The sequence below is a fragment of the Tachypleus tridentatus genome, chromosome 7 (genome assembly GCF_004210375.1).
Source record: "Tachypleus tridentatus isolate NWPU-2018 chromosome 7, ASM421037v1, whole genome shotgun sequence".
Classification (NCBI taxonomy): domain Eukaryota; kingdom Metazoa; phylum Arthropoda; class Merostomata; order Xiphosura; family Limulidae; genus Tachypleus; species Tachypleus tridentatus.
In genome coordinates this window covers 67,748,356-67,774,299 of record NC_134831.1, presented here as the reverse complement: position 1 = coordinate 67,774,299, position 25,944 = coordinate 67,748,356, and the positions used below count along the sequence as shown (strand labels likewise).

At 33.4% G+C, this 25,944-nt stretch overlaps 1 protein-coding gene across 6 annotated transcripts; it reads right to left on the bottom strand.

The window, feature by feature from the left end:
- Positions 1–1,722: 1,722 nt before the first annotated feature.
- On the bottom strand, positions 1,723–20,047 carry LOC143255889 (heterogeneous nuclear ribonucleoprotein D-like). Of its 6 annotated transcripts, XM_076512267.1 has the most exons (9): positions 19,737–19,875; positions 17,673–17,795; positions 9,067–9,543; positions 8,498–8,538; positions 5,274–5,401; positions 4,718–4,870; positions 3,011–3,260; positions 2,158–2,334; positions 1,723–1,930 (listed from the first exon to the last, which is right to left on the bottom strand). In XM_076512267.1, the coding sequence occupies exons 3-9, from the start codon at positions 9,204–9,206 to the stop codon at positions 1,863–1,865; spliced, it is 957 nt and encodes a 318-aa protein (XP_076368382.1). In that variant the 5' UTR covers positions 9,207–9,543; positions 17,673–17,795; positions 19,737–19,875; the 3' UTR covers positions 1,723–1,862. The 6 variants fall into 6 exon arrangements, with proteins under 6 accessions (XP_076368382.1, XP_076368383.1, XP_076368384.1 ...); XM_076512268.1 differs by lacking the exon at positions 17,673–17,795 and having other exon boundaries at positions 19,737–19,895; XM_076512269.1 differs by lacking the exons at positions 9,067–9,543; positions 17,673–17,795 and having other exon boundaries at positions 1,723–1,922; positions 19,737–20,047.
- Positions 20,048–25,944: the final 5,897 nt, after the last annotated feature.

The following is a 25,944-nucleotide window of genomic DNA, read 5'->3' as shown; positions in this document are numbered from 1 at the left end:
TTATTCTTTTAAAGACTCGTTAATCACAGATGTTTTATCGTAATACTTTGTTACGCAGGAAATTACACGTTAGGTTTTTATCTATAGTTTGCCCACTCCACATTTTTGTCGTTATATGACCCACAATTTCTTGCTGAGCCACCATGGGGCGTTTATGTAATAAATGAAGATTGCAGCGTAAAAACTGTTCTAACATACAGGTGTTTGTGATTTTATATGTGGTATTGAACAAATGTAACCGTTGAAATATATATGAGAAAGGGTTGTGACTATTAAGATAGCAAAACTTATTTTCTTTCATGTCAGTTTCATCCACTTAACACAGATAATAGTAAACCATTCAACTATAAACGAATGAAATTTGTCAAAAAATAAATAAAAGCATTAAGTTTATTTTCACGATGTGGACAGTGCAGCACCCTTTCTCTCTACTCTAACTGTAGTTTAACTCATACTTTATTAATAAAGTTTTGCTACTCTTTAGAAACACTCTTTTCTTACCAACCATCACCATTACAATCACTTGTTTATCACTACATTCATTAGATTTTGCACTAGAAAGCATCACACTCAAATAATGCATGTACATAGTTATACTGTTATCAAAAATTATGAGCATTGTCACGTGTTCAGTATGAAATATTTTCCCTTCCATCTCATATTACGTAAACACTTTGTTAGTAGCCCTCCAAACCATACATATGTAGAAGAGTCCATTTATTTACATATGAAAAATAGAATAATTATGCAGATGTATCCTAGTCCAATTACATTTAGGAGTATCTAACATTATTTCTTCTTGCACCTGAAGACTTTTCACATAAATCCTGAGACTTTTAAGGTAAACCAAGTATGTAAGGTACCATTAAGTTTCTTATTTATACCACGTGCAAGATAAATTATTTAAATTAGATATTACTGGGGACTACTCTTTGGAGTTAATACTAATAAGTAAAAGATAAAATCAGTATAAAGACTTCTAATATAAAAATTTTATAAAGACTTTCCAATTTTAAATGCAACACATTTTCATTTTAGTCTTTCTTGTCAGAAAAAACAGCTTTCTTCAAACCTAATCATTTGTCACGTGCAATAAAATTTAAGTGAGCTGAGCAAAAATTTTTTAAAACTAAATAAAAATATTTTTGTTAAACCATCATCTGAGATGAAATTCACTTCTATTTCACATTTAATTTCTTTGAATCTAAAATACAATTCCAATAGTTAACCACTCACTAACCAAAAAACAGGGAAAGTCAAATGTTTATTACAATTTGCTCAAACCAATTCACACTCTTCTCACTTACAGAAACACTAAGAGTTTCATCATTTGAATAAGTTCATTTGTTTGGTTTACGTTTCGTGCAAAACTACAAAAGTATTCCCCAATTCTGAAGTAATAAACAAGAGGGAAGACATCTAAACTAGTCAGCACCACTCATTACCAGCTCTTGGACTACTTACTATACCCACCAAATAGCACAGCTATAAAAACACACACAGAAAAACTTGAATTATATAACTGTCAGTCCAAGAATAGACAAGTACCAAATATCTTACTTTGGAATTACAGAGCAAGTTTTCAGGAAAGATTCTCCCATTTTAATTTACTGAAATAAAGAGCCAGATACAACACTTATAAACACCAAAGAATTTTTAATTTAAAAGTGTGTCACACACTTTAAGCATAATTTAAGAAGAAATGAAACAATCAACACTAACTTGATGAGGAAGTAATACCAAGGTGTAAAGTTTTATTACTGTCACTATTTACATCATGATCACAAATATGTATTAAAAAAACAAACTACTGACAAAATGGACATTAAGATCACACACAGCACACAAATCTTTTTACTTTATTAGCGGTAAGGGTGGTAACCAACTGAATTTCCTCTGCGAACTTTGCCATAGCTACTGTTCTGTTGACCTGGGAAAAAACAGGCAGTATTTACACAAGTGTATCATCTGTTTTTTTGTTTAAAAATGTAACAGTAATATTTTAAAATTATAAAGAAAAAACAACATTTAATATTTAAATAACCATAACTATGCATTACATACTTCAAGTCATTAAACTTTTGAAATACTTAAGATCCAAATGATTTGTTAAAATATCACAATTGCATGAAAAATTATTTTACAGTAACCACGTACCATAACCTTGCCCATAACCCCATCCACTGTAGTCATACCCACTGTAGTTACTGCCATAACCACCACCATAGCTACCATAACCACTGTAGTCATAGTTTCCATATCCTTGGTTATAGCCTCCATATCCCTGACCATAACCACCATAACTTTGGTTTCCCCATCCTTGCTGTTGGAAAGCTAAGAGAAAAAAACAAAACAGGAACCAATTTTCAGGGACTGGCATTAAAACCTGTGGAACAACAAAAATCACCTTGCATCAACTGTGCAGTAAACAGCTTTTAGCCCCATGTGAATAGCACTGGTGCACTGCACAAATCCAATTACTGTTAAGCTATAATTATAGAAGCTGCCAAAAGAGATATCTGTTCCTAATAAATCTTTTTCTACATTGACACTAACTGTAACAAACCATCTATGTACAATAAAACAAGTTGAAAAACAGAAAATAATCTAAATTACCCCACTTTTATTTCTAGAATAACTAATAATGTATCAAAAACAAATAATCCTTGAAGTCAAAGTTAATAGTTTTCCACATTCATGTCATTTAAAGTTATTGCTTTTACCTGCTCTTAAGAGTATAACAAAAGCCATCTATCACAGCAGCTTTTTTGTAAACACCAACAAGTTGTTTAATTAAATTTTGAATATAACTGTACAGAAAAGGTTGTGACATGCACACTGTGACCCCATAATGCACATAAACATTAAACAGAACAATGTTCTTATTTTTACAAGAACTATTACATCACAATATTTTATAGGACACCCAATAACATATGTGCAAACTTAACCAAAACTTTAATGATTCTGGAAGAAAAACAATCCAGTTATATATAAAAAAACAACTAACTTCCTCGACCACGTCCTCTTCCATTCCCTCGACCACGAGGTGCTCCCCAGCCGCCACCCATAAAACTACCTCGCATAGCTCTCGGGTCAGGCTTCATTGTGGCTTTTTTAACATCACACTCTTTACTCCCTACGGTCTGTTTTGGTTGTTTACAAACTTCATTAACAGCATCCTCAGATTCAAAGGTGATAAAACAGAACTGTCTTCGCTGATTTTTCACTTTGTCAAATGGTAATTCAACATTTTCAACCTAAGAAATTAAGTTAGGAAAATAGTCATAAATACAAAACACATTCATCAATCTGGATCACCATGGGAAAAAAAAAAATCTCTTAAACTACAATAGAAATACTAGTTACTTGTACTATTTTATTCAGTTTGCTCACACAACTTTTTTTCTTAGCTAGAAAACAAAAATGTTAACCCTTGCATACACATGAGACAAAAAAGCAAAATTAAAAACAGAAGTCCTCGTGCAACTGATAACTTATTTTGAAGACTGCATAATCTTTTCTTTACCTCGTGCACATAAAACTTCTGAATGCCATAATTAATGGGAAACTGTTTACAGAAAAACAAGGTTTAAAATGCTAAAATATTAATTTGAAGTTTTATTTCTAGAACACAATCTCTGAAAAATGGATAAATTACCAACTATTAGTATTGAAACATGCATTTTAAGAATTCACCTATATATGACATAGCAAAATTACAGCTCTAAAGTTTCAGTTTGTCACTTTCTCACAAATTAATGAATTATACAACACACAAACACACTTCACTGAAATTTATGTATTTTTATTCTTTGTCGCCTTGTACAACCTAACAAGTTACACTGTAAGTTACTTAAGAAAAAACCAAAAAAAAGTACTTGCACTTAGGTATTGTTCTTTTTGCAGTTAGACCAATAATAATTAACCCTAAGTTCTAATAGGGTTATTCTTAGTACTTAAGTTATTTTGCATAATCAGTTAGGAATGTAAAACTAATGATCTCGACAACAAAAACCCTGAATACATGGTTAGCCTACTACTAGGTCAAACCATAACTTCATGAATTCACAAATCTTTATCACAAATAATCAATCTTTTGTGTACAATGACTTGTAATATGTACTAAAAGTTTGATAAATTTTGAAGCTACTTTTCCTGCATTAATATTTATAATTTCAAGGTGGTTGCAAAGTAAATCAAAATAACTAAAAACGTTTTTAGAAACTGTTTTAGTAGACTGTGTTATTTATGTTATAAAATGCGCACATGTATATAAAATATTATTTTGATAACAAGCTTGAAGAAAAAAACTAAAAAGCTAAACCTAGCGAGATGTTTGAATATACAAACTATGCTGAGCAGTATGCCTGTGTACGAGAAATTGCACACACATTCCTTTTTGGAAAGAAAAAACTTACACCTTAAAAAGCCAAGTAAATAAATCAAAATAAGCTGTATACGTAAAGAGTGGAAATTGTGAATATAAGATATTTTTAAAAATTCCTTAAAGTAACATTTCTGAAGAAAAGAAAACAAGAGAAATTATAATTTCTGCAATCCTTAAACAGCCTTAAGGTTTTAAAAAGGGTGTAAAATAATGACAAAATGCCATCATTTAAGACAATTTACTTCCTTGAAAGAAATTATAAAAATCCAATACATGAAAGTATCTTTTCAAAATATAATTCATACTGAAATAACTAGGACTACAAACCTTCCCATATTGCTCAAAATGAGCCTTGATGTCAGCTTCGGGCATAGCAGGATCAAGCCCTCCAACAAATATCTTCTTAACACCAGGTTTAGCTTTTGCTCTCTTGGGATCAACCTGCTTTCCTTTTATCACATGACTGCTAACTGCCAAAACCTAAATAATATAGATGCAATACACAAAATAATTTTCAATCTAAATTCAAAGAAGCTGTAAAGCCTAATTAAACACTATTTTGTTCTTAAAACACAGATCTACCAATTGTAAATAGATAACTACTAGAATGATCACACACTAGAACTTTGTGTATCACTGCATTCTTTTTAATATTTATATAGTGTGACATGCAACAAAGACTTGTGTTAAAAAAGTAAAACTACATTTTTAATGTAACATTGTCATTAAAAGTAATCAAAACCATTTGAACTAAACATTGTAAATCTTAAGACATTTACAACTGGGATACATCCAATAGTTCTGCTGACAGGAAAACTAAAAGGCCTTCTGATAAAGTTACATAACATAATCTTTCACCCATACACACAACATTAATCTTTACCGATTCAACTGGTTCTACTGCAGAGAATGTGACAAAGGCAAACCCCCGAGATTTCCCCGTAGCTGGATCAGTTTTTATATTTACATCAGAAACTTCTCCAAACTTGGAAAAATAGTCTTTTATCTCATCTGGAAAAAAGAAATAATACAATATTTTGTACATATGTATATACTTTATAAAATCAACATATTTCTCCATACCAGCTAGCCTGCAGAGTCCTGATAATGGATGAAAGGACTTGTCAAAACTGAATGTATCTCTCTCTACCCTACTTCCACCCATAAGTCTAAAGTATGCATACAAGCTTCTTCATTTAAACTAACCATGAAACTATACATACACTACCTCAAATATATCTTCACTAAATTGTAAGAAACAATTGTAATTAGGTGACTTGCACAGACTTGGCTTCTAACAGTTTCAGTTATATTGTAAATTTCATAGCCTTACTAATGTTTGAAAAAGAAAGAAAGCAATATATCACCGAGCTAGTTAGGGTTAACAAGCTAACATCGCAGCACAGCATTCCCCAAGAAACCTCCCATTTAATCGTATCAATTTTACTGTATAAAATTGTAATTACAATTCAGATTTTATCATCCATTATTTAAAATATTAAAGAAGAAATCCTAAACATCATTTTTGTATCATGTGGTATGTTGAATGTAACAGATTCAAGCAAAATTTGAAAATTCTTAGCATCCTACAGCAAGAAGCAAATGAGTACAAAGTTCATATTTTATGATCCAAGAAAAATGAGCAACAACTTCTGCATCTGTATATAGTAATAATGTATCAGAAATGAACTGTGGCTAAATTTTACAAAAATACCTGTCCACTTTTTAAAATACAGCCAATAAAAATCACTTAAGGGTGAAAGCAAAGTAGACCATACATGTTGGTTGTCTAAAAATAATCTAGTCACCAAATGAGCATTTCAAACTCCTAAAGCAGTGGTGCACAAAGTCTAGCCCACGACGAGTTGCCAAGTGGCCCGCGATGTCCAAAGGGAAAGTCAGAGTTCGTGCCTGCACGAAGATTAAGAGCTATAGAAAAATATGCATTAGTTTAGATACTGGATGGTTCCATATTCGTGTTCAAGCAATAAAGAAAATTTAATAAGCAAATCTCATTAATGCATAGGCATTTAATCATTGGCGCAATGACATAATATTTCCGTAATTACGAAATCTCACGCGTTCCAATTGTTTTTGAGATTTACTTATGAGCCCTATTTTGATATTATTTCGTAACAAAAGTGGCAGCTAATCATAAAAGAAAAGTTGATGATGAAAACTGGCAGTTTCATAATGATTGGACTGTGCAATACTGTTTTGTTCAACAACAGAAGAATGTGATTTATCTGCTGTGTCATTCGACAGTAGCAAAGGTATCCAATATAAAGTTATTATGGGTCAAAGCATAAAGATTTCCCACAATGTTGTCGGTGATGAACGAACAGCCCGAATTGAATCTCTGTGACGGTTGCTGAATCACTAGCAGAACGTTTTCTCAAAGCAGTCAGCAGATTTAGATGCAGCATGTGAGGTCAGTTACGATATTTCGTTGATGATAGTAAAATCTGGCTGACCGTTCACTGATGGTGATTTTGTCAAGCAATGTATGATTATTGCATCGGAAAAGTTGTGTCCGGAAGCAATTTGCAAGCTACAGACGGTGGCTTTGAATCGTATGACAGTTCAATCAAGAATTTCACACCTCTCAGCAGACATGACAAGGCAGCTTACAAATAAAGCAGCCAACTTTGTCTACCTCTCTTTGGCAGCAGACGAGTCGACTGACATCAGTTCAACAGCACAGCTACTAGTTTTTGTTCGTGGTGTGTCGTCATTGTTTGATATCACAGAGGAACTAATCGGCATGGGTTCCATGAAGGGTTAGACAACTGGTTCTGCTCTATACGAGAAGACAGTACAACCGTGTAGTAGTGTTTCATTGGATTTCACAAAACTGGTAAGGGTGACAACTGATGGAGCACCAGCCATGACCAAAGAAAGTAGCGGGCTGTTAACACTGTTGATGAAGCATTGAGGAAAGCAGAACAGACAGTTGGTGAACTTGCATTGTATTAATCACCAACAGAACCTGTGCAGTAAAGAACTTCAGGCACTGATGGCATTAGTGACAAAAACCATTAATTTCTTCAAATCACGAGGGCTCAAACACCACCAGTTTTAAAGTCTTCTTGAAGAAAATGATTCAGACTATGGTGACCTTGTGTATCACTGTGAAGTATGCTGGCTGAGTCAAGGGAAGATGCTCAGAAGATTCTGGGAGATGATTGATGAGGTGATAGAATTTCTCAGAAGCAAGAACAAAGACACAGAAGTGATTTCCATGACTTATCCAGCATGGCAAGCTTATTTGACCTTTCTGGTCGACATGACACAACACTTGAATGATCTAAATTTGAAGTTACAAGGCAAAAATCAGCTTACAAATCACGTCTCAGCTTTCAGAACAAAGTTGCAGTTGTTCCAGCAGCATCAGGCAACTTCGTGCACTTTCCCACTTTTCGGTCACAGCTACAGAAAAATCAGGACATTGACACACAAGTTTATGTTAAGAAGCTAGATACCTTGATTCAATCCTTCAACTCACAGTTTCATGAGTCTGACCTATGCAGATTGTTGATGAAACTTTTTGCTGATCCATTCAGTGTGTCAGTGGATGACTTGTCAGCAGAATATCAGCTCAAACATACTGATCTCCAGGCATCTGATGAACTGCATGCTATTTAACAAAAACAACATTAGCAATCAACTTATTGATGATCATCTGGAAGCAGTTTTGCATCTTTCAACGTCAAACATCAAGCCGGACATTTCTAAGTTTGTAGATGACATGCAGCATCATCCATTGCACTGACTTTGTGACAGTTGACGTATCATAACATTTCTTAGAATAATGTGCAAAGTCTTTGATGTAATTGTTATTTGTGTGTTATTAAATGCGATGTCCATCTTGTGTGAAACAACTATGAGACGATTTTATTCTTCACATTTTTGTGCCCCCCCCAACAGCTACAAGAAGTTTGCACACCACTGCCCTAAAGTATATCAGACTTTAGGATAGAATGTCTCTAAAATATTATACTTTATCTGTCTAATTAAACTATAAATAATTTTTTTTAAATTCCAGCTGCTTCATCAATACTAGCATATTTGAGCTTATGTAATTGTGTTTAATACTGTAATACTTACTTGATGAGGTATCCCAACTCACACCTCCAACAAACAGTTTCCTACAAAGAATATAAATAATAAAAATCAATAAAAAATTTTACTGTGAAATTAATACAATAAAAAATAAAAGCCCCTACAAGTTACTTTACCTTTAAATCTTTATTTAAGCAGACCATAATCAGGTCTTAATGCTTAAGATGGCCTCTGAAAAGTTTTATTTGAAAGGGAAAATAAATTAGCATAATGAAATCTGAAAAACCAAACATTTACATTACAATTACTTGTAGTTTCAGGATATAATATGGGCCACCCTTTTACACTGGGTAAACTTCAGTGCCAAAGATTGCTTCTGGACATCCTACATAAGTCCTGTTAAAAAGAGTTTACATCAGACACCCAATTACTTTCACATTTTATTTGACAAACATTCAAAATGTTTACTTTACAAGTTTTGTATAAATTAAGTCTTTGAATATGCTCAGAGTCTGTAATGAAAAAGTATTGGGAATTACTGAGCACCTATTTCTGTGAACTTTTTTCAACAGTATTTACACCTATGTAAAAGGTTAGGTGTGCTTCACTTTTACCAAGCTGTGGTGAAAGCTCCTTCCAGTTCAGTCTGCTTCAGTCCCGAGATGAGGGAGGCCGAAAAACCATGTTCCAACATCTTGGCTACGGTGCAAAAAAGATTCCTGCCGTGGATGAACTGTGACGTCTGCACATCCATGCCTGGTGGGTCGTCACGGTGGTTTAGTGGAGGCCCACTTCATCCCACCCTTTTAACTTTTTTTTTTTATTCTTAATATTTAAATTTTATACACATCATGCAACCCACTTACATGTTTAGAATAAACAGCATTTTAAATCATGTTTGTTCTAGACCCACTTATAATCACAATTTTTGTAGTCATAATATAATAATAATGTTAATTACTGGAATTATACTGTAAGTATAAGTGAATAATACAAGATACTGCTCAGGACTTAAGGAGCCTTTTGTGTGAGAATCAACAGACCCCCTCTAGAACAGAAGGCGCCTCCACTGGGGGTATATCGATCCACCACTGCCAACACAAGAGCAAAAAACACTTTAAATAAAACATTCAAATCAATGAAAGTACCGAACAATGTTTCAGAATTGACATCTGATAAATCAATAAATTATTAAAACCACATTTTAATTTAATGGTTTGTGCAGCAATGTTAAAAAGGTATACAAAGATCTTTAAAACTAAAAATATTTTATTTTTAGATTTTATACACTGTTAAATCAAAAATATATTTAATATACAAAAACAGAGATTAAAAAAGATACTTAGTTCCATGAACATTCTGCATTTAGGTGTCATTATTTAATAAAAATTGAATTACAAAAAAAAAAAAAAATTTTCCCAGCCCTGCAAACTGAAATCATGTTTTTAATTTTCACTTTTCTATTCCAGAAACCAATGGATCATAGCAAAAACGAAGAGATCTATTGTCAATGAACTTAATCTTAGATCAGCCTGTCAACAAATTATGTAATTAGTAAGTTGCTTTTGTGAAAGTTAAAGGTTTGTAAAAAAAAAGTTAAGATTATTGATAACCTTAAAATGGGGTTAGAAAACTACAAATTAGTATTAAGTAATGCTCTGGTTTTGCCTTCAAAACATGAATTCCACTGTTTAACCTGTTTATGCAAGACATTGTTTTAAGTTAAAAATATTAAATAAAGTAACTTCAATACATATTCCAAAACCTATTAAATATGTAATTCCTAGTATTAATAAGGCTTTTCATCCAATACCAGGACTCAGGCTGGTTGTAGAATATGATGGTAGTTGAGATATTTCTATCGTCAATTAACAATTTTTGTAGTGTTCTGGATTAACTGATGAACTGTATTTATTTTAAATCACCCTACACTAACATTATCACCCCTGATATGCATACATATTTTGTGTATTTCATTTTAACATACAGAATACCATAACACTTGCTACATTCATTTAAAATACTAAATTATAGTAATATGATCAATCATGTTTTTGGCAAGTGTTTGTTGATTGGACCAGACTTAAAAATATTTGTTTGCTCTAACTTTAAACTGATTTAAAATGTGACTAGTAATTTTTCCCCCAAATTGGTTGGCAATTTTTTTTTTGAATACTAATAGTTCCATCATAACCTAAAATGTTATGCAATAAATCATGAATACAACTGCTATCAACATTTATTATTTCAAGAAGACTGACAGAGTTGAATTGACTCATGCCAACAAGTTTCCAGTTCTGCTTTTGCACTTCATCTCTTTTACCAAGTAAATAAGTTTCCAAATTTTATTTTAATTGCTTTGATTCTAATCCACATTTTGTTCACACACAGATAAACTGAACTGATTTGTCTGCCACACTGCTGATTTATGCTTGTCAATAGTAAATTCTCCCCTGCTAGATCATGTATTTGCTAATTTAGTGTGAAGAGTCTTTGCAACAAAATAAGCCATGTTATCAGATCTCAATGCACTGAACTGCCAAAATGGTAATCAGTTGATGCCCAACCACATCACTGCAGACAAGAATTTCTGAGAAAAGAAAAACATAATACAGGAATAATTTTTAAAGTTGGCAAATTATGTTAAGATGGAACAGAATATTGGTAAATATAAATTTCACAGAGCACAGTATCAAAAGAAAACAACAACCTCAATTTCAGAGTCAATCAGATTACAACAAATATTTTTCAAGCCTGGATTTGTTATATTTCAGGACCCTAAGCATACCAGAGGTCAATGGAATGTAATATATGTTATAAACTGTCAAGAAAGTTACAAACCCACTACAATCCAAATCAAAAAATGGTGTCAAACTTCAATTAGGAAGAGAAAACAAAAATCGTTGTACCAGTTTCAAATATATACATCAAGAGAAAATACTCAAGAACTGCCCTGTGTTAAAAATGGATACAGCTTCTACTTCAGGTTGAACAAATATGTTGATTTTTCAGCAAATGGAAGTTAGAACACTGAAATTGGATAATTTACCTTGTCATAATTTATAGTTTGTGTTCATGTTAATACATTTAAAGCACTACTACTAAAGCTACACAAGCAGGATAACAGGGTATACTCATATTACAAGAAAAGTGAAAAGCCAAACATTAATATTTTGCTTTGAAATTAAGGAAATTAAACCTGTCTAATAGAAATATTTGAATAGTACATATGTTCTAATGCCAAGTTTATTCACATACGTTGATAAATTATATGCTGAACATACCTCTGTAAAACATGTAAACTGTGTCATACACAGTGGGTAAAGAAAATATTAGACTTCTAAGAAAAATGAAGTGTTATTTCTTTCCAAGAATATGTTTGTTAGGGCATATTTGAAGGACTAAATGGTCACTTGCTAGCCATGTTTGCAAGTACTGATAGTCTGAACTGCCTGCTGTAATCTTGTTTTAATTATTTTGTTTAAATTTAAATCCAACACACCCAAAAGCAACCCATTTCAAAGAATAATCACCCTGTTATAAAAAAAGCTGCATTAGTTGAAAGTGATTTTCACCTCACCAGTTGTACTGCTTTCACCAATAAGTAGAAAAACAGTATTGCACCAACATCAAGTTCCTTCCAAAATCTTTAAACACTAATAAAATTCTCCACTACCATTTTCATTCAAAAAAATACAAGAATATCAATCAGTCCTTATTTGACTCTCTATATCCCATGTATTACACCAACAGCCCTCCTCTGAACCCTTGCTAACAATTCAGTGTCCTAAGATAAGGAGACCAAGGCTGAACACAAATGTATCTTAAACAGTAACTCATACAATGAAATACCTTTTTAGACATGTACTTAGGATTTATGTAGGTGCAACTTAAAATCTAAATACTCTACCACTAACAGCAGTACACAAATCTAAAACCAAATGCAAAAGAATGGAAAGTCCAATGATTATTTGTTGAACTACTGTAACTAATTGTTACTATACAAGCCATTAAATATTTGATAAACATTCATAACAACACAGTAACTTATGTATACATGCCATGGTAACAACAGCTACAGTTCTCCACAAACTGTAATGTACTCATGTTCTATGCCACTTATTTATATGTCACAAGTAAAACATGTTACACTTAAGCTACTTGAAACAGCGTAAAGATTTTACTTTGAATAAGAATATTATAATTATTCTTTTAACATTATAAGAATATTATAATTATTCTTTTAACATTATTGAGAACCTACCTAATACAAAAGAATGACATATGCATTTAGCACTAGGAATTTATGGAAAACAAACACTGATCAAAGTTACATACTGCTTTTACACTGAATGTCCACATTTTAAAACATGTAATTTTGCACTATGGGATTTAAAACTGGGTAGCCATAGGAATTTGTAAATCAATTAATTGTTGGGCTCATTAATCAACTGTTCTTCCATATATCATGCATAGATAGAATAACTGAAAATAATCATAAATGTTAATTATGATAAGTTCATTATTTTTGTGACATTTATCACATAACCAAATCACTATCAACTACTGTACAGTACAATGGTTATACCAACTACAACAACATTAAGAAACACTGGAAATAAAAGGAGAGAGATGGAAGGTTGGTATTCAAATGAATGGAATGGGAACACACTTTTATTATCACAAACAATAAACATAATTAATGATGTAATTGCAATGAAAACCACATAAACAACAACAACAAAAAACGATCTGAAAAAACACTAACAGTAACCTTTGAAAAACTACTGGTTTTTCAAAACTCTAAACTCAAGGATTTATTTTATGAAGGGAAACAATTCTGTACAGCCTTCATAAACCATAGTAAAATCACTCAGTTTAAATATTCCACAACATTCTGGCAACAGAAAAAGTAGACATAAAAGTTTCAAAATACAATGAAGGAAATTATTTTTTTCCTGTTAAACTCACAGCTCATACTTAAAAATCTAGAATAGGAATATTTTCCTTTCAGAAATGTGATGAATACAAGCAAATTTTGTTTTAGTTATTAATAACTGACTTAGTACTATTTTTCCTGAGGCAACCTAAGAATTATGATACCATTCAAACACAAAAAGGGCCATGCAATATTTTCTGGAATGAATCTACAGAGAGAGCTACATTTAAAAAAAATAAAAAAAAATTGTATTTTGAATTTTGCTAGGCCTATTCCCATCTACTGCACATTCATGATCTTTTTTTTTATCCACTTGCCATTTCTTGACCTGTAAGGAATATACATTGTAAATTACATAAAACTTTACAGAATTATAAAAATTTGCCATCACCAAGAATCAAACGAGCCCTTTCACACATGTAGTACCTTAACAATCCTGTTGCTAACTCCACATAAGTGCAAATATAAGCAAAAACAACACAAAAAACAGAACATTTTCTTGCCCATGATTATACCATATTGTAAATGATGCAATAGAACATTAGTTGTTCTGTCATCATTCTAATATTTCTTAAAAATGTACTTTCCCTAATAGTACTGGAAAACAAGCTTAAAGGTTTCAACATCTGTCTGTGCTTTAACTGTTCATGAATCCAAATAGTTAAAAATTACACAAATAAAAATATATTAGCTCAGTAAGAAATGGCTGATCAATGCCCTGAGACATGACCAAGAACCAATAGTATGTGATACAAATAACATAAAGTAACAAAATTTTTACCTTTTCTTGCCCCTGAGCATAAAAGTATTATTTCCCAATTGCTTATGTCTAAAGTAAATGGAAAAGACCAATTTTTCTCTTCAAACTTTACTTTTATGACCTGGTAACAAAATTTTCAAATTTACCCATTTTCCAGAACATTCTAGGTAGATTCAGTGCTGAGTAGCTGATAGAGAATTTTCTCGAACTTACAGGAATTTTCAAGAACCTTTCAGAATTTTCTAGAACTTTCCATAGTAATATATATATATATAGTTACGACAGAAAGTGTTCATACCCCTGCATCCAGAGTAGTTTTTTGCTCATAACATAAAAAGTATTACTAGTAGGCTAATAGAAGTATAGTATATTATAATTATTGTACTAACACACATTTACACAGATTTTTATATAAATCAAACAACAAATAAACTGTTTATAAACAAATAACAAAAAATAGGAGAAGCAGAAAGTGTTCATACAGTTTAGAATGTGTGAAAAAACTGATATTCCCATAAACATTTTGTTTAGTTTGGCCAATAAATTACATTATACCATTCCAGAACTAGACACTGGGTTCATATTTATTGGAATTTAGCCAGCAAAACATTTACTTCTGGCAATTTAGCTCTGTCTCCGTCATTGTCTGCTTGGTCATCATGGCGAACAGGAAACAACTGTCCAGTGATTTAAAAATTCAAATTATTGTAAAGTAGAAGTCTCATGTGTCTCTTTCCGGTATTGCTACACAACTTAATGTGCCGAAATCTACTGTACACAACATAATTGCCAAGTTTATACTTACAGAATCAACTGCTAACCTCCCTTGTTCCAGATGCCCCACCAAAATTCCAGAGAAGCAAGAGGAAAGTTCTCAGAGAAGTTAGTAGGAACCCTTGTTTAACACTTGCAAGAAAACATATTAGATAAACCCTTTACCTATTGGAAGAGTATTCTTTGGTCAGATGAGACTAAAATCGAGCTTTTCGGCCACAATGATGTTCGCTATATTTACCGAAAGAGGGGGCGAAATCTTCCAAAGAACACCGTTCCTACAGTTAAACATGGAGGTGACTTGATCATGCTATGGGGTTCCTTCAGCTCTTCTGGTGTAGGCAGCCTTCACTGCATCAACAGAATCATGAAAAAAAAAAAAAAAAAAGAGTATGTTGATATATTAGGCACTTATATCAAGAATGATGCTCGGAACTTGCAGCTTGGGCATTGTTGGATCTTCCAGCACGACAATGACCCTAATCACACATCGAAATATGTGCAATCCTGGTTGCAGAAGAACCATATAAGCATTCTGGAGTGGCCATCGAAGTCACCCGATCTCAACCCAATTGAAAACGTTTGGCATGAGTTGAAGACCAGGATTCATCAGTGTCATCCAAAAAACTTGCAAGAGTTAGAAGCCTTCTGTAAAGAAGGATGGAAGAAAATACCAGTTGGGTACTGTCAAACAATCTTGAAGGACTATGAGGAGAAATTGCTCCGAGTAATTCACCTGAAAAGCTACACAACTGACCCTTAAGTAGATGCACAAACACTTTCTGTCCCTCCTATGTTTGGTTATTTGTTGATAAACAGTTTATCTGTCATTCAATTTACATAAAAATGTATGTAGATGTGCGTTAGTATAATATTTATAATACACTATACTTTCATTATCCTAATCATGATATTTTTAAGTTATGAGGAAAAAACTGCTCATGATGCATGGGTATGAACACTTTCTGTCCTAACTGTATATATACAGAGGCTCACCCACACAACTTCAGTTTAGCTCTAGCTGCCTAAGTGAACACATAAACCTATCTGATTTTATCAGAGATGGCATTAAGAAGCTGCAAGCATTCTCCAGTTGCAGTATGCTATACATGTGGCCAATTTACCATGACAAGAGCAAAAAAGTACTCTGTGACAGCATCTGCTAAAATGTGTGAAGCCTACAAGGCATATTTCGACATGCCTGTCAGGGATCAAGACAAACCCTGGGTACATCATTTTACTTACGAGCACAACAAAAATACTCTAGAAGGTAAGACAGATAATTTTTGCTTGCTTGAATAGCAAGATTTTATATTACACAAATTTTTAGGCCCTTTTAAAATTTAGATATATATTTTTTAAATTTCAAATAGTACAGAAAAAATATCAAAATATTTTGCATGAACCTCTTACACATTAGTTGTGGATGAAATAAATTTATTCTTCATAATTAGTTTATTTTGCTCTTTTGCAGCATGGTACAGAGGGGAAAAGAGAGCCGTGAAGTTTGCTATTCCAAGAATTGGGAATAAACCCACTGACCACTCAAGCAACTGCTACTTCTGCATGGTGGACCCTTCCAAATATCGGGCTGGCAAGAATGTACCTGCCATCATGTATCCAGACCTTCCATCATCCATCTCCCCAGTGCCACACTCCACAAGAGAGAAAGCAGCAAATCAGAAGAGAAGGTAGACACAGAAAATTCAGATTACAGTTTCAGAGGTGCAGCTAGTGAAAGAAACCCATACTACCCCAACCAAAGAGACCTCAATAACTTGATCAGGTAATCTTGGTCTAACAAAGTTGAATGCCAAGACTATATGTGGGGGTTGATATGTGAAAGTAATTTACATTACAGTTGCAAATCTTGAAAAACTACTCACTTCTAAACATTTTTGAATAACTTTAGTATAAATACATGTAAATCTAGATTCATATGTTGTTTTATTACATAAATGAAAATTTGCCTGTTTTTACACAGATAATAGGTTAATTTCTAAATTTCATTATCCAAGTCACAAAAGCAAAGTTTGAAGGGAATAATGGCCATTTTCTGCACTTTTACAACATACGCAATTAAGAAATAATACCTACTATCCACGAACAAAATTTGTGTTACATAGTGTAATTTAGATCAGTTTCAGTAAGCTAACTTTCACAAAGACTAGGATTTACATTTCGTTCTGGACCTACAGTAGTAGCAGTTAGCACACTTGTCATACTTTATGAAGTGGTGAGAAAAAAAAAAAACAATTCTAATGAGTCAAAAGCAAAAAATAACATGATTAAACAGAGAAATCAGTAAAGTACTGCTTTTCAATTCCACCTGAAATACAATTTAGTCAGCTTTATTAAAAACTTAGTGCAGTATAACCAAGTTAGTAAAAAAATCACTCCTGCTTTTCAAGAAAAAAAAAACATCTGGTGCTAAACTAATTGTTGTAAATAGTACACAAGTTTAACAGCTGTCACAAAACTATTACAACAAGTATGTCTCAGTGACAAAATCATCACATCCAAAATATTGAACTCTGAAGGAACTTCACCCAATTTGACTTTGCTTAGTAGCAAAACTGTAACCATATAAAGTTTTATTAATTTACTCAGATAATTTTTTCATATTTACATACACATACACACACTAACAAACCTTTGATGTGAAATTATCATATCAGACACTTGTACCTTATAAACAAGTGCAAAATGGCATATTATACATCATTTTAAGCAAATATACAACTTACAAGTCACTGATGAAACCCAAGAGCACTAGTAAGATGGCAGACTACAGAACTTTAGTTGGCACAACAAGATGATTTGCAGTCTTCAAACCAAGACAGTAACCAGCAATATTTCTCATCTTTTGACTTAACAGGAATAATAATATTAATACCAGCTTTAGCTATTAACATAAATATATTGTTTACTAAATATAATACTGTGCTTCAGAATATCTTTTAAGCACAGAATTATAATTTGAAAATGATAAACTAATACAAGTACATAAACTTGTTAATTATCAAATAGAAAAGATTAGTTTAGTACACAATCTCTGACTTAACCAACAGAAATTAAGTTTTGCTAAATGAAAAGAGATCCCAACAAATATGTAGGAGCACAAGTAAACTAAGGATGGGGAGGCTGCAAATAACTGAGCATTTATTTACCTGCCACTAGAAGGCTGATGTGTTAAGAGAGGTACACAAAGTCTAGTGGCTTTGGGTTATGTCCAACACTGTTTATAGCTCCTTAACTATTGGTCTTTCTCACACCTTCTCTTTTCACAATCAGTGTTCTCTTCTGGAACAGAAAATACCCAGGCTTCATGGATGGCATTCCTTTACTTGTCTCATCACTGTCAGAGATAAAACTTAATCTCTTATGTGTTACTGTTTTAGTCATGTGGATCGTGTTGCAATATCCACACCTGCTACACCGGTAACATTCCAAACATTTAACAACGTTGCATGTTCATGTTAGCTTTGGCATTGAAACAGACACATCTCACAAGTATACAAAGTTCAAATGATTGATATATGATTTTGAAGAAAAGCAGTATGTTCTCAGTGAAATTACATTAGAATAAATAATGAACAAAATCAGTTTTCAGCAAAACTTTGCTTTCATTAACTCCACAAAAATCACCATAGTACTTCTCTGTTTCAGATGATCCTGCACTGTTAGATTCATCACAAAATAATCTACACTCTGACAAATTTGCAAGAAATACATCAAAGTCTTAGATTTAAATGGCTGTAAGCAGTTTAGCCAGTGCACTAGTCAAGTCAGAGATCGCTTTATTATAGTGCAATTATAAATCAATAAACTCTTGTCTATTTTGCTTTCACAATCATGACTTAAGACTTGTACAATTAAAACAATATCAGAAAAATATGGTATTCATTACAGTTAATATTCACAGTCATAAGACATGTAATATTCTAAATATTATGCACAACATTACTTATTACTATTAGCTTTAGTACTTCAAATTAAATAAGAAAGATACAAAAATGTAAACATAACCTTAGAAATAGCAATTCACACTTCAAGAGGACTATTACTCCCCTTAATAGTATCTCGGTTGTCTCATAAAGTCAAACTACTTTATACTTTACAGAATTGGAAAATAACGAAACCACCATACTTTTTTTTTCATTTAAAAAATTACGTGTATACGACTGTTAAACCATTTTGTAAGTCACCAAGAATCTTAAAATAATGTTAGTACTGGTGATGTTTTACGAGTCATTTTCATTACAATATTCTTCGGAAACTATCATTAGGTGTAGAAATTATTTACCATACGATTAACATTAATGTTCCTAATATACCTAAATTCAGTTTTTTAACTATTTTGCTTTCATGCGAGTAAAACATTTAATGATTTATAACTTAGTGAATAAAATTCACATTTCACTTAAACTTCCATTGTTAACATTATAAATAAAGTTGTCTTTTGTATGCTTAAAGTTTACGCCCCTCTTCCAGTAATCTTAAAATTACATTACACTTGTAAATTCCTAGCGGCTAGTACACGAGAATCCATTCACAAGATTAACACTTGGTGACAATGAATACCCTAACAGCGGCGCTTAACACCACGAGGAACTCGCCGGCATTCGTATTAGCAATATGGCGTCAAACAAAGACCGCCATTTTGGGTGTTGCGTTATGTACACTCTATCCATAAATTTCCTAAATTACATCTTTTATTTTAACTTTACTTGAAGTTAACATACAGCTCGTAAGCCTGAAAATGTAAATCGTTTCGACATTAATTTTACGTTTCAAGACTATTAAGTTACCTATCATCTTCTTTCACACTATCTGTTTGACCAGTTGTTCCACCACCAGTGTTAGAAACATCTCCGCCTTGATTATCAGAGGTGTCCATGCCGTCTTGTTCTTGATACTGTTCATACTGACCCTCAGCATATTCACCATACTGTTGGTTCTCATCACCATAATCCCCTCCATTGTACTGATTATCGTGATCACCCATCTCTTATAATTCAAAAAGACAGCGCCTCACAAAATCAAAATTTCCAAAATATCCTACTTTCTTCCTAATCAAATCCGTGTAAGTTCAGCGCGCAAAGTATTAATACCCCTAAGTCACGTGCTGCTAATCATGTATTTTATTGGTCAAAAATGCCGCGTAGGGAGACGTCATATACTACACATAAAATAATATACAATATGATATCACATAATTACAAAGAAAAAGCTGTGAGAACATAAAGCATCAACACTTTATTGTTATTTATTTATTTTTGAAATAAAGCTATTAAAGGGCTGTCTGTGCTAGCCGTCCTTAATTTGGAACTAATAGACTGGAAGATTTGACAGTATCTCGTATAACGCATTAAGGATTCCAAAGTGCGGAACGAGATTTTTTTTTTTTTTTTCCTAATAAAGTGACAAGAGCCATGTAACCTTCGATACACATTCCGACATGCTATACACTGATATTTGCTCGACGAACATAGACATTTTAACAAAATAATGTGATGGGACGAATAGGTTCAGTGAGGGTTTTCAAATCCATGACACGCAATTGCGAATCAAGCACTTTAACCACAAATTCATACCATTAGTCACGACTAATGTATGGTGATTTTCTTACGTTTTAATGTAAAAAGGAATTTCTCGTCCTGTATTCAGAGTTTTGCAAGTTTCTAGGATTTCAAGTTATTCTTTCAATTGTAATGATAATCCATTCAATTCATGGACTTTATTACATATTTTATGTGCAAGAGTTTGTTCAGTAGATTCGTACAAACGACGACGATGATACCATAATTCAAATAAAAAAAGTTTCTCTTTTGGAACAAATGCTCTTAATGTAAGGCACGGCATGGCAAGGTGGGTTAAGGTATTCGACTCGTAATCTGAGGGTCGCTGGTTCGAATCACCATCACACCAAACATGCTCACTATTTCAGCTGTGGGTGCGTTATAATGTGACGGTCAATCCCACTATTCGTTGGTAAAAGAGAAGTTCAAGAGTCGGCGATGTGTGGTGATGACTAGCTTCCTTTCCTCTAGTCTTACACTGCTAAATTAGGGACATAGCGCAGATAGCTCTCGAGTAGCTTTGCGCGAAATAAAAACAACAACAAAGCAAACAAAATTTTTTGCCTGGTTTTTAATTGTGTACACCTGTCTTCTACACTCACACATACATGTGAAAAACAGGGACCTAATATAGCCTGTCTTTTGCACTTATGAACGCTTATGGAAGACAGGTGGTACTAAATTAAAAATACAGCACGTAAAAACCGCTGAATATATAATGCAAATAAAATATATATTTAAGTCAGAAAGTAGTCAAGACTTATTTCTATTCACCCTAATTTCAGGAAAAAACTTTCAGTTGTTCTCTTTCAGATAGTAGTTTAGGATACCTTAAAGTCTATTTGGGCCACACCAAAATTTTGCTTGGTTTCAGCTACTGTTTTTTGTATGTGCCTGACTTTCTCCTTGTATCATGATGGAGGAGTTGTCTTGCTTCACCAATATTTTTCCCAGTTCTAGAGGGCATGGGCCTCTACCCATTCAGCTATTATCTTCACGCAACGGCATTTAAACTTTGAAATCTACTTTCATGTAAATTGATTCATGATCACCTTTTGTGGCCTGGAAGAGAGTCTACACTCGGATCCTTTTGCGATAATTCTCATGACATCTATGCTGGTGGTGCCTCAGATGTAACACAATAACAAATCATTTGTGATCTTCTGGAACATCCACGTCTTTATATTGAAGCTCCCTAACTGACAGAATGAACTATTGTTTGTGCTGCTGTAGTCCTGATCTCCACTGTCAACAATACAGCTTTGCTGGAGCTACCGTGCTACTCCTACCATAAACTTCCAGAGACTCTAAAGCCACTTGAAAAGCACCTAGTTCCAGAAAGCTCCTCCTAGCTTCGAAATATAGTGATATCATTGAAGATGTGAGTATGTCTGTTGTCTTCTCTTAGTTGTTGTGCTATACTTCCACGATGAAACAAATAACTGGCCAATTTTTTCTTCGTTCTTCATCTCCTTAGATGATATCAGTGGTATTGGCCTCTGCTGCTAGACTACTTGGAGGCTATACTACTCCAGATGGAATGGCATAAAGTCCAATGACCCAATGCTTTGGATTTCCTAAAATATCCCAGTAGCATCACAGCTTTCATCAGGCATTGCAGGTAGCTTTTTCCTTAAAGATATTAGCAGAACCAGTTTAACAATTCAGTGAGCTATCCCAAACTGGACATATTGGCAAACAATGTATCTTCATGCTTGAGCTCACTAGTGATAAATGTCATTCTGGAATTCTGTCTCTTCACGTCCTATGGTCAAAGATGAAAGAAAAATAGAAACATAGCAGGAGAAAACTACTGGTGAGTTAATGGAACGAATATTGACTGTGGCTAAAACTTGACTACTAAAAGCCTGAATTTAGATGCTAAGGTAGAATGTTCAGCCAAGTGCATGGGTTAAGGGCAGTTTTATGCTACATTAAGGCTAGGAACTGCATAATGATCAAGCAATATACCTACAGTCTAAACTAACACTTGTATTCGTCCTCACCCACAAAACAAATGCCCAAACAACTTGAGAAATTCGTCTCCTAGTTTCACTTGTTTTATGGTTAATCAGCTACACGTAAATGTGCTACTTTCTCTTGGTCTTGCCAGACAATGCGAACACAAATACCAAACTCTTCAATCCAATCTCATTCCTAGCCACACAGATGTACTCCGGCTACAATAAAAGAAAAAAGTTGAGGTTGAGATTGCTCGGATTCTGTCAGTGGAACAGAATCAAATTACAGTCCATTAATCTCACCAAGGCTCTGTCACTGTATATATATATATATTTTTTTTTTTTCAATAGGGCTTTTTTCTATTTACAAATTGTATAACAGTTATCGTACGCGTTGCAAGATTTCATTACACAGATGGTATCTTTCATCACTCCTATTACATATATAGCTTGCACTTTCAAACTGTATTTTGTAAAATGTATTGCCCATTAATACTATTTCAACCTGCATCATTATAAACATTTCGTTCACAACCAAATAAAACACTGAATATAACACTTCTACGTATCTGTCATGATATCTAAGCTATTATCTGAGACTTTTATGCACAACTGACAATTTTATCTACTCATTAATATTTCAATGTGATCAAGCTCAAGTTTATTTGTACTATGCTTTTGAGAAATACCAAGCAACGCTGTGTTCTTTAAAACCTAAGATAAAACTGTGAGCTATGTTTTTTACCATAAGGTGAATTCCTTTAATCTCTTCCATGAAAATTTTATTTACCACTTGTAACACGTCACATCAAAACTGAGATACTATCTCATAGTTAATGAAAATCACGGATATGAACGCTTGGCATGGCCAGGTGGTTAAAGCACTCGATTCGTAACCCGAGGGTCGCTGGCTCAAATCCACGTCACACCTAAACATGCTCGCCCTTTCAGCCGTGAGGGCGTTATAATTTGACGGTTAATCCCACTATTAGTTGGTAAAAGAGTAGCCCAAGAGTCGGCGGTGGGTGATGATGACTAACTGCCTTCCGTCTAGTGTTACACTGCTAATTAGGGACGGCTAGCGCAGATAGCCCTCGTGTGGCTTTGCGCGAAATTCAACAACAAACAAACAAATTCACAGATATGCTGTATTTTTCAACTGTACCTTGCAGGTTATTTATCACAGTTAACCTCATATTCACTAACTCTTTACGTCAAGACCAACTCTGTTATATCCATACTCTCGTTATATTCGTTTTTTCATTCTCTGTTACTTTCTTTCTGCCTGTTTGCTGACTTGTATTAATTTGTATGGAACATTTTGAAGTACTCCATACAATTTTTCAACATGTACTGAGCCACACATCTGTGTTTGTTCTGCTAAATAAATGGCGTTATTTTGTTTTAGTATCTAGAGGTATCAGTATCATAAAGCAAGATAATAGTTATTTTTTTGGAAATGTGGCAAATCTACACCTATATGTAAAAAGTACAAATGCAAGTACTTTGTTTCAGAATTTTCATACAAAGCTACATAAGGGCTATTGGGACGTAGTCATCCTTAATTTTGAGCTGATAGACTGAAAGGAAGACAACTAGTTAGCACAATCGCTGCTAACTCTTAGCTTACTCTTTTCTAAACGGATAGTAGGATTTGACTGTTACTCTTATGACTCATACATGGCCCCAAAGTGCAAAGAGAGCATATTTTTTCTGTTAACAATGTGCATCTTCGGACTTACAGTCCGATTATTCCACCACTAGGTTACACCTGGCAAAGAAATCTGAACACTGTACAAATCTTAGACTGGAGTAATAACTGGTTCTTACACTAACTGAGCAAAATAAATTTTAACCACAATTGATCACGAACCAAGAAGAATTATTTAACTGTACTACAGCAATATATCTTTTCTCCACATTTTTCATCTTGTGGTTTTAAACTATCTTTCAACTATATCCCTCCACATAATAAATCGATGATACAGAATAGACTGACGAAATGCTTGTTTGTCTGGTTTTGAATTTTGCGCAAAGTAACACGAGGGCTATCTGTGCTAGCCGTCCCTAATTTAGCAGTGTAAGACTAGAGGGAAGGAAGCTAGTCATCACCACACATCGCCGACTCTTGAACTTCTCTTTTACCGACGAATAGTGGGATTGACCGTCACATTATAACGCCTCCACAGCTAAAAAAGTGAGCATGTTTGGTGTAATGGTGATTCGAACCAGCGACCCTCAGATTACGAGTCGAATGCCTTAACCCCTTAAAGTGAGATCAACAATAGGTTATCTAATTTGATGTTTTTTTCTACACTTAATATGTCTCTTAGGAGTAATGGGGTGTCTTTACACTTTGTTGAATACTAAAAGTGAGTTCAATCCAGAAGTTTCTAAAGAGGGTGATTTTGGGTGCATCAGCTTTATTTATTAATTGATAAACTTTTAAGTGAAACACAGCACCCTCAAGTCTCCATACTTGCTGCTACTAAGATCTACCCAGCTGGGAGCAGATTTGGTTTATATAAAAAAAACCACATTATTATCATATTAATTAATCACTTGCCAACCTTTTATTCTTCTGCTATCAACTTTTTTAGTTTTCAAATGAGATGTAAAAAAATATCACTTGTAATTTCATAGTGAAAGTCGGAGTATTATGATAGTCAGAAGTAGAATAAGCAAACACTTGGAAAGCAGCTACAGGCATAATACCATACTCAACTTGCTGCACAAAATCTACAAAGGTAGTTCTAAATTGTATCTGAATACCTCTGCATATCATTTTAACTTAGATTTAATTCATTCCAATTTATACCACATATTCAGCGTTTTCATTCTTGCTGGATTTTTGTGTACATCTGTCTCCTGCACTCACAAATGCATGTGGAAAACATGGATCTAATATCTACATATTTATTTATTTAGATAAGAGTTCTATATATAGTTCTTTTTTATGTATAATAGTGATAATGTCCTTCTTTATTCATTATCGTTATTATATTTTTATTAGTGTCGATAAAGGTTTCTTACTTCATGTATTTCAAACAATTTCTTTAGTCCTTACATGTATCATCTTGTGTTTTAAATTAAAGTTTTTTTTTCCTCAACACCAGAGGTGTCGGAACAAGTGTAGCTGTAACATTCCACTTTTACACATGTGGCTTATATTATATCACTGTATTAATTTCTGGGGGGCATACTCTCAGAACCACCTCTACATGGCACTGCCTTTGATAGAACTGAAGCCTCTTTAGCAACTGTTTATACTTTTAATTTCTCATTGTATAACCTGCACGTCTAACCAATCACTTCTAATTAGCAACTCCTTCATACACCACTGGAAAATGCTGATTTTTATCACGTGGTTTTAAAACTATATTTCATATTTTCAACATATCAAGAATTTCGATTCTAATGCTGAGCTACTTAAATATTTTGAGGAAACAATTTTTTTAAATCTTAATTTCTTTTAG